A 17,086-nucleotide genomic window follows, 5' to 3' on the forward strand; every position below is an offset into this window, starting at 1 on the left:
GTGTGACATTACTGGCTTTTAATAATATAAAAAGGTTACCTTCCCCGATCCAGGCACCGAAGCCGCAATCAAAGTAAAGCGCATCGTAGTTGGACATGATAAGTCTGTACCCCTTCTGCAGCAGACCTCTTATTTGAGGGTCAACTCCCGTGGTCCACACCTGTACAATAAAATATAGGTCTACTTTTTTTTATCAAAAAAAAGGACGGGACGAGCCGGACGTTCAGCTGATGGTAATTGTAGCGCCCTACCCATTACAATGTAGTGCCGCTCAGGATTACCAGGAATCAGGAAAACCCAAAAATACTGAGCGGCACTACAATTGCGCTCGTCACCTTGAGACATAAGATGTTACGTCTCATTTGCCCATTAATTTCACTAGCTGCGGCGCCCTTCAGACCGAAACACAGTTATGCTTATACATTACTGCTTCGCGGCAGATATAAGCGCCGGTGTGGTACCCATAAGATATTAATAAATATTTTGTTCTTATTTATTAAGGTCTGAAGTATACCTTTTGGAACGGGTAGTAGTTTTTGACTTTCAATAAGTGATTTTATATCGATCTATGTAAAAATTCCTATCTTAGATGTAAAGATTTAAAAATATGTGTCACTTTTGAACCAAGGATTTATTTCAAAACATCTACATGAGTCATTTAAGACTCTTAAGATACTTACTTGAATGATATAATCATCTTTATTGAGGAAGTTCTCTATGTGTGTGTAGTCCGTGAGTGTGCTAGTCCACATAATAATCGGAAGACGTTTGCCGAATGCCTGTCGAAAAAAAATATTTTAAATACATGCGCTTGTTTAAATTCGTGACCGTATTAATTTAATTTTTTTTACACTACAACAGATTTAAAAGGCTGCTTTTATTGAAACAAATCGGCAAGAAACTCAACAATAGCACTTCAAATCATGTAATATAACAAATATCTGTTCTATATAATAGCTATTTTGACAAACACATTACAATTAAACAAAAAAGAATAATGTTTCGTTAGTTAACCAAGGCCCTAAAGAATTTGTTATGCCTGCCATACCATACTACTCGGTTAAGTCTTTTATAAGGCGATGTATATGCACCCATCCTTTAAATACTCTATTAAAGATTCTAAAACAGTTAGCTTCTTGCCAACTTTAAAACACCCAATGTCCTAATAACCATTACATCATCCAAACGAATGTTGTAATAAAATTCAGCATTATTATGCAACTGTTGCATACAAGACTTTATCTACACCCATAATATGAATCCTCTATAAAAGACTCTGAAACAGTTAGCTTACTGCTAACATTAAAAAAGCCAGTCCTAGTAAACATAATATCATCCAAAGGAGTGTTATTATGAAAACGGATGGTATAATGTTGTACTGAATTTCATTACAACACTCATTTGGATGATGTAATGTTTATTTTCATTTCTCATACTCGGAAAGTAATGTTATTTCGATCTGATTATTGGGTGGAAAATGCTGCTTCCCTCCATAGAGAGGGAAAACCTCATACAAAATACTTCCCATCTAAGGGCCGGAATGAACTTTAAAAATAGAACTGCTGTCAGCTATGAAGAGTATTATGTAAATAAAAACTAAAAGAAATGCCATGTGACTTTCTAAACAGCCAGTGTGAACTTAGCGCAAACTTGTTTGAGCGGAATAAGCCGCAACAATTACGCGGTGAGTTCCATATTTAAAATTTAAAAAATCGACATAAATTGGCGGGATACTGATCTGTTATGTATGTGACGGAATTAAAAAAATAAGTTATAATCTTTTATGCTAATATTTGAATATTAAAAATGAGTTCAAGCGATTCTGAAATGTTGACACCATATTCAATTAGGGAAGAGGCAAATTGTGTTATAGAAAATATCTTGCCAGAAATCTCAATACAAAGACATATAAACACATACAATGATTTTATGAAGTGGCGAGTAGAGAAGAATTAAAAATCGTTTTCCGAAAGTGTATTTCTTACATATTTTAAAGGACTGTGTAGAAAACTACAGCCTTCTACGCTATGGAGCCGATATTCAATGCTCAAGAGTACACTTAGTGTAAAACACAATGTAAATTTGAAAAAAATCCATAATTTAACATCATTTTTGAAAAGACAGTCTCAGGGATTCAAGAGTAGGAAATCTAAGGTTTTCACTTCTCATGAAGTGGATTTTTTTTAAATGATGCTCTTGACGAGATATATTTGGCAGTGAAGGTAAGTTTACCTAAGTATTTATTCTAAAAATGAACGTATTTTTTACACAAATATTAAAAAATTACATGTGTTTCACGGGTGGTATTGATACTCGGTAAAACGGCGCTTGCAGAAGCAGTGAACTCACAAATTTGACAATTAAAGTCAAGGCCAATTATTACTAGTAAAACTGACTAAAACAAAAACAAATATTGAGCGCTCGTTTGTAGTAAAAGAAATGTTTGCACAAATAGTAAATAAATATCAAAAAATGAGACCTAGTGATGTAAAAACGGACCGTTTTTTTCTCAACTGTCTGAAGGGAAAATGCTATAAACAAGTGATCGGTAACAATAAAATCTCAGGCGAAGCAGATAGCAACATATTTGGATTTACCAAGCTTTGAGCCGGACATTGTTATAGACGAACGTCAGCAACACTTTTAGCCGATGCTGGGGCAAACATGACAACGTTAAAAAGACATGAAGGCTGGAAATCCAGAGTCGCCGAAGGCTAGTTTGAGGATTCAATCCAAAATAAAACTAAAATTTCAACCAAATTAACTGAAACTATAAAAATACTCCCTAATTTGCCTCAGCGGACGACTTCCAAGGAGTATCCGCCATTGAATCCATCGTCTGATGAAATACCAGAGTCTCCAGATTACAGATCCACTTTTACAGATATCCAGAACAGCCAAATATGTCATAAGATATCAAAGAGCATAAACATTCCAAACAAAAATGTAACTTTTAATTTCACGAATTGTCCTAATTTGACAATTAATTTTAAATAGGTACTACTAATACTATTATATATTATGAAAAAATAGTTTAGATAAACAACTAGTTTTATTTTCCTCATATTCGAAATGAAAAGTACAGTGTTTAATACGGGTAAAAGAATCAATTCCTACTCGGACTATAGCCTAAATACCTCGGGAAATGATTCTTTCGACCCTCGGTTAACAATCTACTATAGTTAGTATAAGACATTCGGTGTTTTAATGTTGGCAGTAAGCTAACTGTTTTAGAATTTTTATTACAGGATTTAAAGTATGGGTGTAGATAATTAGCTATTACAACATGATCCCAGAAAATGTAAAAAATCAAATGTGTTACAAAATTTAAAATAATTGTTCAAATTCGAATTTGTGGTCAAGGTTATTATAACATAAATGATTTTCTTAATGATACTACGGACTGGAGCGAAAGGGGAAAAAATATTGAGACATAAAAATTAAATACTTAGTTGAAATTAGAACTTGAAGCTTTACCTTATAAGCTTTATCCTGGGCTTTGGTCTGGAAATAATTCCAGAGCTTTAAGAACGAAGTCTTGTCCAGACCCCAGCGGTTCTGGATCATAAACTGCTGGATCTCCTGGGAACTGTTCCAGCAGCGCTCGCTGACCTCGTCACCTCCCATGTGGAAGATGTCTGGCTTGAATACCTCTGAAATAGAAGAAAGAGTTCCATAGTATTTATAGGAACAGGATTAGCTCCTTTGTGAGAATTATGGTCGATCAATATCTTTTTACTTATTTTTTGGTAATCTGACTTGACAAACTCGAAATTTTTGATTCATGCTGAAGGAATCGAGGATATTCTTAATTTAGTATATAAGTAGGAATTCTTCATCAGCCGGATGACGTCCACTGCTGAACAAAGGCCTCCCTCAAAGATGTCCACGACGATCCGTCCTGCGCTGCCCTCATCCAACGTATTGCAGCGATCTTGACCAGATCGTTGGTCCATCTTGTACCTATTAACACTGCATCTTCCGGTACGTGATCGCCATTCGAGGACCCACCGGCCATGTAATTGTGTAACTTAGTGCCCTGCCCACTGCTACTTCAGTTTCGCAATCATTTTGCTATGTCGGCGAGCTAAGTAGGAATTCATTCTCTATTTAAAAGCGAAAAACAGCGGAATGAAACAAAGTACACTTGATAGATTTGGTTTAATTCGGCTTATTAAGAAATTAATTAAATTTCTTTTGACTTAAATTAGTAGCAACCTCTATTGTATTGGTGTTACCTACGAACACAGACCTAAAAGCTCATGAATGTTATGTTATTATTAATACCTTGCATGTCAGTATAGATATCCTCCAGCACATCGTACAGTTCCTCGCGGGTCGGGTTCAGCTGTCCACACGGAGGCTCCACACAGTAGGACTTCCACGGTTCCGCCTGACATACCAATATCATCATTAAACAAATCAAACAGTGGGAGGCTCCTTTGCACAGGATGCCGGCTAGATTATGGGTATTACAACGGCGCCTATTTCTGCCGTGAGTAAATATTATTGTGTTTCAGTCCGAAGGGCGCCGTGGCTAGTGAAATTACTGGGCAAATGAGACTTAACATCTAATGTCTATGGGTGACGTGCCTAATTGTAGTGCCGCTCAGACTATTTGGGGTTTTTGAAGAATCCTGAGTTGCACCGCATTGTAATGGGCAGAGCGTATCAATTACCATCACGTCTCGTCTAGGAATATAGAAATTCACCGGACTTTTACTAAACAAATCACATTTATATAAATTATTCAGTGGGAATGTATGTATTATAGTATTTATATATATTTTTCACCAGTTATCACTTAGGCGTGGTAATATTCGTAATAGCCACATATTTTCATAAATACCTAATGTTAAAATTAGTATTGTTGAAGTACCCGGGCAGTATACGTATTGCCTCGATAAATAAGTTGGACCGTAGCGTGTCTACAACATGACCTTGAAGCACACGGAAGTCATCACTCATATTACCCGGGCAGTACGAGTATTCCCTCGACAGACAAGTTGGACCGTAAAGTATCTATCGACTACATTATCTTGAAGCACACGGAAGTCATCACTCATATTACCCGGGCAGTATGAGTATTGCCTCGATAGACAAGTTCGACCATAATGTATCTATCTACAACATTACCTTGAAGCACACGGTCAGGTTGGTGTTCTGCCAACCCTCGCCCACGTGCGCAGGCGCATCGAACTCCGGCATCACTCGCACTCCTCGCTGCAGCCCGAACTCAACCACCTCCTCTATCATCTCTCGAGTGTATATCTATCAGGAGTTGTGAAATAGATGTTATCATTTTTCATAGGTATATATTTTATAAGTTGTCCAAAGGAAAAAGTCACAGGCGTATGCCATGCCACCGTCAATCCCTATTTTTTGTATTTCTTAGTTTCAATTATTTTTATCAAGTACTTACTAGTAGATTGGAGAGACCACTCTCAGGTTATTTAGTATAACATTTTATTGTTCGATTTTATCTTTGTCGAAATGAGGTTAAAAAAGGGGCCAAGTGCGAGTCGGACTCGCCCATGAAGGGTTCCGTAGCAGCAAGTAACATTTTACCCCCAAAATTCAATGTTTTTTTCTATTTTTGTGTGAAAATCTTAATACGGTTCACATCTACTTTTCAAGTTCCAACAGTATAGTTAGTATAGTACAGACATGACGAGTCTATAAGAGTTCCGTTTTTTGCCATTTGGCTAGGAACCCTAAAAAGAGTTTCTTGCGCCCGTTCTTCTCAGGTCTGAGGCATCCTTTTTCAAAATGGTAAAAAAATAAATTTACTGCACAACTTTCTGAAATGGCCAACGTTGCGAACTAGAAACTTAGCGAGAGGTTATTGACATTATAATCTATATTTATATAATGAAAATGGTCATTGTTTGAGGCTCTTTCGCGCCTAAACCACTAATCGTATCGACATGAAACTACCACTATTCGATGCGAAATTTATCCTAGATGGTTTATGGCTACTTAATTTTTTATTGTGTAATTTATTACCTTGAGATACATTATTGATGTATTCGAAGAAAGCAAAGCTCAATGTTTTATACCTTGAGATACATTTTTGAAATATTCAACTGGAAATTAAATACAGCATTTTACTCGCTGTTATCAGCGATTAAATAGATAAAAGGATTTAAAATTCGTTAAGTTAGCGTTTATCCATTACAAGGCAACATTAAAATCTTTCCTCTTTACAATATTAATAGCTTCTTTCGGTGAATTCCGAATTCTATTCATATCTTACTTCTTGGGAAACTCTTGAACATTTCAAGTGCATCGTGTGCAAAACTTCATAATACCGGTTACGTTAGTTATCACGTGAAAGCGTAAAAGGATTCGCAATAGAATTAGTTTGGATTTACAGTTGGAGAGAAGATATAAAAGGAAAATAATTCTACAGTGGTAACTTTTAGTGAACATTAACTATTTTACCTGTCTAGGAGAGTACGCTCCGTATCTGGTAAGGTTGGGTCTTCGTCGAGACACAAACGGAAAACTCTGGCTATCGGTGATGTGCCAGTGGAATGTATTCAGCTTGACGACAGCCATGGCCTCTGTTGAAGATCAAATACCTTGTATCAACTAATGATTTTGGTTAACGTTTTAATCCTGACCATTGGAAAAAAAAGGAAAAAAGGCCTCGCAATGCTTGTCTGAAAAATTTCATTGAATATTTGCCTCACCAAAAAAAAAAACAATTCTATTCTAAATGTTCTCAAGTTGTTCAAATCCCTTTAGCTATAATGCAGGCATTTAATCTGCTTGATCACAAATCTGAGGATTAAAGCACTGTTTCGATGAGATTTTAGTCACTGCTTGTTCTTGAGATTTCTTCTGCGACTGGATATTGGCGTATCGTATAGGTTTTGTCATTTAAAACTGCCCATAATTGTAGTCCAAAGGGTGATAGATTCAGCCCTTAAAAGCCCAGAATGATGACCCATGCTTGGCAGTTTACCTTGCGACCATTGTGTCATTTAAAACTGAACATAATCGTAGTCCAAAAGGTCATAGATTCAGCTCTGGTAAAGTCCGGAATGATGACTTCCAGCTACGCTTGTCAGTTTACCTTGTAACCAGGTGCAGGGTCTTGGTGGAAAGTAAATGGTCGATTTTCAAAAAAGAGGTTTCACAACACTATTTAAGACAGTCTCTTGATACGCTTTGTGTGAAGTCTTCACTCCTTTTGCTCAAAACTGAAACTTCATCATATAGTAAACTATGATGGACGCAGGATGATGACGTCATACTTTGCTGACCACTTTGGAGCTATGAGCGAATACTTCATCGTCATTTTGCTTGTTGAAGTGCTCTTCAAATGTTTCATGAGTGAAAAGACCTTTCTGTAACTACTATCCGCCCACGATTCGTGACTGCAAGCATTTCAATTGAGCCACTATCTTTAACAGAAGGGATATATTCAAGGCATGTCTTGAATATCAAAGATAGAAGAAGACCTGAAGTATTCTTTGATGATTGCATTGCGAAAGAGTCCTAGCGGGAATTGCGGTTCATTGTTTATAGAATTTTGGCGTATGAAAACATTCAATACGCAAATCAAAAAAAAATCGTTTAAAAAAACCGGCTTCAAAAACTGTAAAGTATTAAATAACTATAAATTTAATTTAATACACCTCTTATGCAAACCTTTATCTTTAATATTAATAAAATACTATTATTTATATGTGCTACCTATTGATAGGTTTTAAGTCAGTGATACTTTACAGTTTTTTAAGTCGGTTTTTTTAAACGTTTTTTTTTTCACATTTTAGTGCCAGTTAATAATAATATATAATCAACCTGAATGAAAACTCCAAAGAAAATCCGTACACAGAAAACAATTATGTCATCCAGGTAGACGAAAATTTTCACATAAATGATCATAAAATGAAAACTACTGGGCCAAACTATGTAAAATTTTTATGGGACCAAATGGCATCTATTTCGCATCAAACAAAAGAAAAATTACGTAAATCTGATCATAAATCTCAGAGTAATGTGTGTACATACATAAACTATGTACTAGAAGTAGTAATGGATTTTCATACAACTTTCGTCACACATAATATTAATGTACGTAATAAGTGACGTACTTTCGGTCCGGTAGTCACGTCAATGAGCACTTTTCGAGAAATTGTAGCATAAAGTGTTGCACGAAAGGCTGATCGGCTGTTATGTATATGTGACATCTTTGATTTAGGATTGATCTCCGCTACAAGTAGATACCGCACTACCTAATCACAATAGCTTTTTATTACGGCAACTGTTAGATGCTTGTGTGCGTGGCATCTTGACATTCAATGGCATCTTTCAAATTTTATAATATATGCTTCGTGTTATTTTACATTGAAATTAATAAAAGTTTTACTACGCAGCTCAGCTTTGTAGTTTCAATTATGAGCAAAGTGAGAACATGTGGCACGTCAACGTCACATATTGTTCGAGACTGGTTCGAGTACGCCCACTTGGGCGTAGCATTAGTTGCCGCACTTTACGACTACGCCTGCGGTATCTAGTTGGAACGCAGAGGAGACCAATACTTAATCTAAATGTGACATATATATTGGTGTACTTAATATAATAATTGTTAACCAAGTATAAACCTACCAATGATAGCTTGGATGGACTGCAGACTGAAGTAATTTCTCGCTGTGTCGAGCAGAATACCCCGGTATGGATACACGGGCTGGTCAGTTATAGAAACATCTCGAACCAACTGTAATTAAAATGTAATGTCATTAGTATAAGTATATTTTTTTACACGCAACAAACTTAAATATCATTTTCACAAACTAGTTGGGTGCATTTCTAGTTCAAGGATAAACAGTTTGCTATTTTCAAGTGATCCATCACTTTTGGGATCAAACCCGCGTATTTCGGGTTTCGGCCGAGAGCTTTTACCAACTAAGCCAACCATCCGAATGACGCATCCACCGAAATTTTGGTTGTTCTTCAACTCTCAGGTTGTGGCTACATCTACAGGATCTAATTTACAGTCGATAACCTTCTCGACCCAAATAATTTCATAATAGGAAATTGACTTGAGATGTCACTGAGTTTGTTATTTATTATTGTTATTTGGTAAGAGTAAGAACCTGAATGGCGCGGGTTCGAGTCCCGCGTCTTCGATATAGCCAATTCATTAGCCTGTAACAATAGTCATCAAGATCATGAAAGCCGTTCATGAGTTATAACAGAACATTTACACTGTCAGACAGAATTTCGTAGAATTGTCACAAAAAATGTAATTACATGCACAGATTTATATTAGGTTTGAATAAATTTATTCTAGAATTATTGTCACTTACATGAGAAATGAATATTTTAACTATTAAGGTAGGTACCTACTTACAAGCAATGATATTTGTAGGTACAGGATGCAATACAATGTTAGGCAAATAGATAAAACATAAAACAACCGATCGTTTCATATTTTTTTTTTTTTTTATGAAAATAAGGGACGAGACGAGCAGAACTTCAGCAGATGGTAATTGATAAGCCCTGCACATTACAATGCACGACTGCGCTCGTCACCTTGAGACATATCATGTTAAGTCTTATTTGCCCATTAATTTCAGTAGCTACGGCGCTCTTCAGACCGAAACACAGTAATGCTTATACATTACTGCTTCACGGCAGAAATAGGCGCCGTTCTGGTACCCATAATCTAGCCGGTATATAAATTATTGAGTATATGCCTTTGAAGACAAGAAGTTAATTTTTTGGCATTTCTTATTTCTGAGGGTAGGTTGTTATTTATTTAAAAAAAAAACAATGTAACATTACAGATTAAATCAATTTATAAAACTAGTTATCTTATTTTATATCTTCTTACAGGCATCACACTCTCAAATATTTTCTTACATTCTTTGACCAAATATCCCATCGAGCTGGCAAATAGATCACACTGTGGTGCTACATCAAGTACCTACAGAGTTTAGAAGACAGATGGCTCGTATTGCAGGCGTCTGCTTATGCGCTTGAGTGCGTGCAGGCAGCTGCTCTAAAGCTGGGGTTCCACGGTCCGCTATTCTACGGATCAGCCACGCACAGTCGACGAGCACGGACGGCGACGCACCGCAGGCAGGGCCGTTCCAACGGTGCGTGTCGGTCTGTACCGGCCTGTCGTTAGTGCCAGTCCAACATGTTAAGGGTGGGGTCCCACGGCCTGTGTCATCACAGGCCAGACCATATCTTGACCGCACCTTTGAAGTTACCGACTAGCGATGGATACCGGCGCACCGCCACAGACGTGTCTGTGCTATCACGGACGAGGCCAGTCCGACAGTGCGTCGTGCGAGCTGGTCTGCGTGCGTCCGCGATTTTTCGGACCATGGGACCCAAACTTAACAGTGCATGTCGCCGCGCGCGTACGTACGAGGTACAAAGAAACGCAGCAAACGTTGTAATAAGAATGTGCAGTCCACTCTGCCACAAATTATTTTGAGAACAAATTTAGTGAGAGCCACATACCTACGTAACTGAAACGATTCAAAGCCCAGATGTCCTTCTTAAAAGAGTGTTGGGTACATAAATGGATAGTATCCATATTGCCTCCTATACAAATGTCTAAGGAACTGTTTATGGACTTGTTCGATCATTAAAATATATTTGCTCTCTTGTGGGTTCCAAACAACTGAATAAATATATATCTGAGCTCACTCAAAGGTTATTATTGTCTGTTTTAACATAATTACTTTTTACTATTGGCAGCTCAATATGACTAGCTTTTCGTGTATATTGTGGCACATATTTATAATAATAAGTCAGTATCTTTATATCTAACCTATTCAGAATAGGAAGACCAAAGGGGGTCTTTTACTAATATCTTATATTTTATCGATATAACTTAACATAGTAAATAGTACCTAGCCCTATGTTACCTAAAAGTTCAACTTCTTCAAAGTCAAAGTCAAATAAACGTTATTTGGAATCGCCACTACCAATTTTTCTCTTAAATTACTTATATACCATATGTTCGTATTAAAAATTGAGTTCGTGAGAAGAACATATAAGAAACTCAACGGCCACTCTTTTCAATAAAATAGAGTATTTTACAATGGCTGTAATATACATAATAAATTAGACGTGTTTAAATAATATAAATTATTTCATAAAAATTAATATAAGTTATCGTAGATTGTATACATCAACCTTTAGAGCTTGAATTCATTGTTTGTGTAAGGATGCTTCGTAAACTTCGAACCAACTTTTGAACAAAAATGTTTTGACGGATAAATCTATTAAATTAGGCGTTAATTTTGCGGAATTCAACAATGATCAAACGTTATGAGCTTTCTCGAGTCATTTCATCATCTGAGGATGTCTCATTCGCAGGCAAAAAAAGGGTCGAAGTGGTTCTCCTTCAAGAAAACTCCTAACTTTTTTTACAGACAGTGAGATGCGTAGATAAAGGATTGGTCTCCACTGCGCTCCAACTAAATACCGCAGGCGTAGTCGCAAAGTGCGGCGACTAATAGTACGTAGTAGTTGACGTGCCACATGTTCTGTTAAACTTTGCTAATAATTGAAACTAAAATGACGGGTTGCGCAGTAAGCCTTTGTAAAAATAAAACTACAAGAAAGACCCTGGGATCACATATCATCAGCGATTGTTTTGTATTTTATTAATTTCAATGTAAAATAACACGAAGCGTATGTTACAAGTTTGAAAGATGCCATTGAGTGTCAAGCACACAAGCTATTGCTACTTAGGTAGTGCGACGTAGTTAGACCAATCCTTAATCTACGATGAGATGTATAAAAATCTAGTTTATTTTAATGACAGTCGAAATGCCACCGTACCTCGTTTACAAAGACATTAATAAGTCAGCGAACTTCAACCGGTTCGCGGCCATTTCGCAGTCGAGAAACATGATGGTATCGTACACAATATCATAATTACATATTTATTGTATGACAGGTCGAAGGAGGTCGAATATTAAAGATAGGTTGATCACCTTCGCTCACGCCCGGTCGCCATTATGACGAACCATCTCGAATTGTCACCTTTTTATACGTCAGTGAATAAGTAATTATAATACGTTTATCACGCACTAGTAAAAAAAGAAGGACTTCGCGCCGTGATATTAGCATGTGAAGCACCTTTATGCTAGTCTGTTTGCGGTTACGGGGTATACTAGTTACACAATTTTTTCTCCCTTAAATAATCATATATCCACAAATACTTTTATATTATTGTTTTTACACTTTTTCACAACGCACGACGGCATTTAAAAAAAAATATTGCGACGCAAACTGATCTGTCACAGACGATGGCAAATCTCATTATGGCGGCCGATCGGCTTGTATTAGTGTAAGTGTATGCGTAGGGCTATGTATTTACACGTTTACCGGCTTGTTTTGGTGCCTCACTGTTATGTAAGGTGACACGGAGTCCTTATTTTTTTACTCGTCCGTGACGTTTATATAAATCTTTTAACTACTTAATTAATACTTAACTAGTGTTACCATTTTAGTTGGTGTTCCAATGCTGCCACATGCATATAAACAATACAATCCTATATCTCTCATCGTTAAGGCAGCAAGCAGTTCGTAAAAGGCATAAAAGGCATTTATTTTTTCAAAATAGATTCCTTTAGAATTTCTTTTTGATGTCACTTCTAACACGACCACCGCTTCGCTTTTTTTTACGCTCTTTTTAAAATAGACAATATTGTCCTGTCATTGTTATTGCTACGAAATAATCATAATGGCACTAGCCCAGGCTGTCTGATCACTTATATATTCAGCCGTGGAGTAGTAGGATTTACGACAGAGCCATTTTAAATAAAGCATATTATTTTACCCTTAAAACTATTATTTAGGAAACGTTTTCTTCCGACTGTTTTATCTCTTACTTACTTTCCAAATCAGACTATAACAAGAAAAGTGCTTTCATTTATCGGGTTAATGCATGGCCTATGACAGTCTAAATAATGTGGCTTTCTGTTGGTAACAGAATTGTTAAGATCCGGATCAGTAGATCCAGAGATTATCATATATCTCATAAAAAATAATTCTCTCTCATAAAATTTACCTCTTAATATACATACCTGGATATTAAATTCGATCTCAAATAGGTACTCTTTTTTTAAGAACTCTTTAACATCATTATAAGCACAGGACAGTTTAAAGAGATTAGGATGGCCTTGTGGGCGGGGCAGGCGTGCCGCGTATATGATCAGCGGATCATATTTCATCGAAATTAGCTTTTGTCTTTTACCTGTTCTGTGATTATACGACTATTGTAGAGGAGGATAAACGAGCATACGGGTCACTTGATGGTGATGGTCTAGAAGAATCACATGAGCATTACCTTTTATATGAATGTAGGTCGTTCGCATGTCGCATGTAAACACAGCTAAAGGTAGTTTAAAAAGTTGTAGGTAAAATAAATTTCCTCGAAATCCTTACGAACCAGATGGGGATTATATTTTACTTTGTGATGTGTGATACGATGGTCGAATTTGGGAACAGCAATCATTTGAAACAGCTCGTCGAAATTGATAAATGCGGCAGAAGGTACACAGAGAAGTTACGTCTCTATGCAACGTCATTCAGAAGAACTGTCGATAGTTTCAGTGAAAATATCTAATAATGTTAACCAGTCGACTTTATCGCTAAGGAAAAAAACTTTATATTTACAAAATATTTCCTACTTCTTAAATCGTATTTTTATACGCTTTATATTAGCTTCACTTGTATGTAGTTACGTCTCTATGCAACGTCATTCAGAAGAACTGTCGATAGTTTCAGTGAAAATATCTAATAAGGTTAACCGGTCGACTTTATCGCTAAGGAAAAAAACTTTATATTTACAAAATATTTCCTACTTCTTAAATCGTATTTTTATACGCTTTATATTAGCTTCACTTGTATGTTCGTATGTATGTTTCTAAGTAGTCACTTAGGTTTCTAAGGAGTCCCTTTAGACGCGATTTTGACCCACTTTAAACAGCCAGATTTCATTCAAACTTTGTAGATTTATCGAGGACCGATGACAATACACTAATTTGATAAGATTATTCCATTATTCAATTTGCAAACTAAGATTTTTGTCAATTTATATATTTTTTATCTATAGTCGAGTCGATAAGGCAGGAATTGATGTTAAAGTACTTAATAGTTTTAAAAATACGCTTTTATAGAAAATTTAACTAAAAAATGAAAAATAAATAATAGTTTAAAAAAAAAACAAAAAAACACGCTTTATATAAAATTCAACTAAAACATAGAAAATAAATTTTAATAAATTTAAATTGAAAATAGTGGGGTAAAAAAAGGGTGGGGTGCTTTTTAAGATATTATTAAATTAATAATTCTTATAAAACGCTTAGTTTTGTAGAGCTCTTAAACAAAGGGTAGGCATTTTGTTTTTTTTTAAATACATCAACTTATGTTTCGACTACATACTTATAAGTATCTAGAAAGTAAGAACCTCCCCCCTCCTCCCAGACGTTACTCTCCACAAGACGAGTTTATCTCGGAGATGAAAAAAAAATACCGATCGAATTGAGAAGCTCCTCCTTTTTGGAGTCGGTTAAAAATGGGCCATTTTGTGCACTACTTTAATTAACACTCATCTGTTACGTTGTACAAATGCCATGTTCAAAGAACATAATATTAATAAACGATACTTCACTCGAACGATTGGCTCAGTTGGAAGAGCTCGCACGGAACGCGAGCGGTCGCAGGTACGAGACCCGCATCGTTCATAAATATTGTTTTAAATTTTTATTAGAGTAATAAAATTTAATATTTAATCATAATTATCATTATTCCAGCCGTAAGAAGTCCACTGCTGGACAAAGGCCCCCCCCAAAGATCTCCACGACGATGCCCTTATCATACCTTCAATATTTAATACTTTAAGCTAATATTAGATAATAAAGGTATTTGTACCAGAAGTTGATTCTTGAGGTCATCGTAGACGAAGAGTTGAGAGAGAGTCTCCAAGCCATTGCGGACACCGAAGAAAGTGCGCCCGGTAATTGTGGCGTTGATTCTGTCGTTTGCTGCGGCCGCTACTCGGATGCTGTAACCCTCGTCTGCTTCCAGAGAAAACTCTGAAAGTAAAGTTAAATAATAATTACTAAAGTTCAGCCATACGACCATAATTCAAATTTTTCTTATGATTTATTGCATTTGTAGGATTTTTTGTTCCTGAATGGCATGGAGTGAAATAACTAAATTACCCCTTTAATAGTTTAGAAATGATTTTTGCAGAGGATGGGTATAAAATGTTAAACTCGCGTCAGGACACGTGGCCTGATCGAAAATTCGTAAGACAGTCGTTGCAATTATTGATCAAAGATTTATACTCCAAATTAATTATAATTCAGCTATTTCAACTAAATGATCATACGGTCATTGGACCAGTGGTTGAATCATTGTGATTGCGTAGACGAAACATCGCGTGGTCGAAGGATCGAATCTAAGCCGTGAAATATTTTTACAGATTATTACGGATAAAAGTTGATTTTTCCGAGAGATAAACTATTTAATGTAAAATAATTGGAATAGTTCTGAAGTGTTAAATGTTCTATGTAATACTACCTGAACCAGCAAACGTTGATTTGCCATATAAATTATTTTTAGAGTTAGACCGTATCTTTGACATTGCAACATTACTTTATTTTTCTAAAGTAAAAGATATTTTTAAAATAAACGTAGCCTAAGTTATTCCTTATTACATCAGCTACCTGCTAATAAAAGTTCTGTCAAAATCGGTCCAGCGATTAGCCGGAACAAACAGACAGACAAAAATTGTAAAAAATGTTATTTTAATGTATGTATACATATTCATATACATGTAGTTGGAAACGGTTATTTCAATATTACAAACAGACACTCCCTTTTTATTTATATCTATAGATTATAAAAGTATGTATAGATAAATATGTCGTTTTTGTGTTCGATACTGCAATAAATGACTATTGTATTTCACCACATAAATGCTACTACTTTTATACTGATAAATAAAGCAATTCGTGCGAAATTATTCCCTGACCATCTCAAAATATTCAAAAATGCACGTTAATGTTTAAGTTTTCACTTCTGCCGGCACTATCTGAGTGCAACCCGTATTTTTTTTGTACACCTTATGTTAACTAGATCGCAAATAATCATTGGTCTATTCAATATAATAATAATTAATTGTTATACGTGTCACATACATAAAAATAATATATTGTACCCTAGTGAACGCATTCTTTTATATGCGTCTACAGATTGTACCACAAATTGAGAACGGCTTGACAGACTATTCAAGCTATAAAACTCAAAGACTAGAATTCGACTTTTTTTTTATGGAATAGCAGGACAAACGAGCGTACGGGTCCTGGTGTTAAGTGATCATCGCCGCCCACATTCTCTTGCAACACCAGATTAATCACAAGAGCGTTGCCGGCCTTTAAGGAAGGTGTACGCGCTTTCTTTGAAGGTACCCATGTCGTATCGTCCCGGAAATACCGCACAAGGAAGCTCATTCCACAGCTTTGTAGTACGAGGAAGAAAGCTCCTTGAAAACCGCACTGTGGATGACCGCCACACATTCAGACTTTATAAAATACTTAAATAAAAGAAGAAGCCAGCTGAGTTTCTTAATTCTTTCGGTCGTTCTCCTCATGTCTGAGGCGTCCATTTTCGAATGGGTAGTCGAACGTTCAAGAAGTAATTCAAAAATCTATTTTGTATAAAAATATTTGCATTTTACTTCGACTTGAATTTCACTGACACTGATGAAAATAATTACTTGTCCGCAAATTCGTACTGTATTATTATTATTGATAAAATGAGCTAAGTACAAGAGACTCTTTGCATCACCCTCTGGTTCAAGGTTCGAAAGCTCTGCACCCGAATACTGCATGTTTTAAGAGATGCCGGGAAACGGCTCGGATGAAAAAGCCGGCTAAGTGTGTCGGTAATTCTTCTGGTATTTCAAGAAAACACGCTCACTAACAAAATGGCAACGCTTGCGGCGGCATCGTATACCAGATCGTCGACTTCCTAAACTCATGAACGAATGCTGCTTGTACTGTAGCTATTACTTAACCGCCTCCTATTAACTGTG

General features: G+C 36.1%; 1 protein-coding gene across 2 annotated transcripts in view; it reads right to left on the reverse strand.

The window, feature by feature from the left end:
• Positions 1-17,086, reverse strand: part of LOC126971773 (chitooligosaccharidolytic beta-N-acetylglucosaminidase) — a 53,363-nt gene that overhangs the window by 5,071 nt on the left and 31,206 nt on the right. For both annotated transcript variants that reach the window (XM_050818171.1, XM_050818170.1), the window contains exons 6-13: positions 14,917-15,080; positions 8,620-8,728; positions 6,445-6,566; positions 5,137-5,271; positions 4,288-4,393; positions 3,478-3,653; positions 681-779; positions 35-160 (exon numbers count right to left, since the gene is read on the reverse strand). In XM_050818171.1, coding sequence (XP_050674128.1) covers positions 35-160; positions 681-779; positions 3,478-3,653; positions 4,288-4,393; positions 5,137-5,271; positions 6,445-6,566; positions 8,620-8,728; positions 14,917-15,080 — 1,037 coding nt within the window. The remainder of the gene's footprint in view (positions 1-34; positions 161-680; positions 780-3,477; positions 3,654-4,287; positions 4,394-5,136; positions 5,272-6,444; positions 6,567-8,619; positions 8,729-14,916; positions 15,081-17,086) is intronic.

Source organism: Leptidea sinapis, chromosome 24 (assembly GCF_905404315.1).
Source record: "Leptidea sinapis chromosome 24, ilLepSina1.1, whole genome shotgun sequence".
NCBI classification, from domain to species: domain Eukaryota; kingdom Metazoa; phylum Arthropoda; class Insecta; order Lepidoptera; family Pieridae; genus Leptidea; species Leptidea sinapis.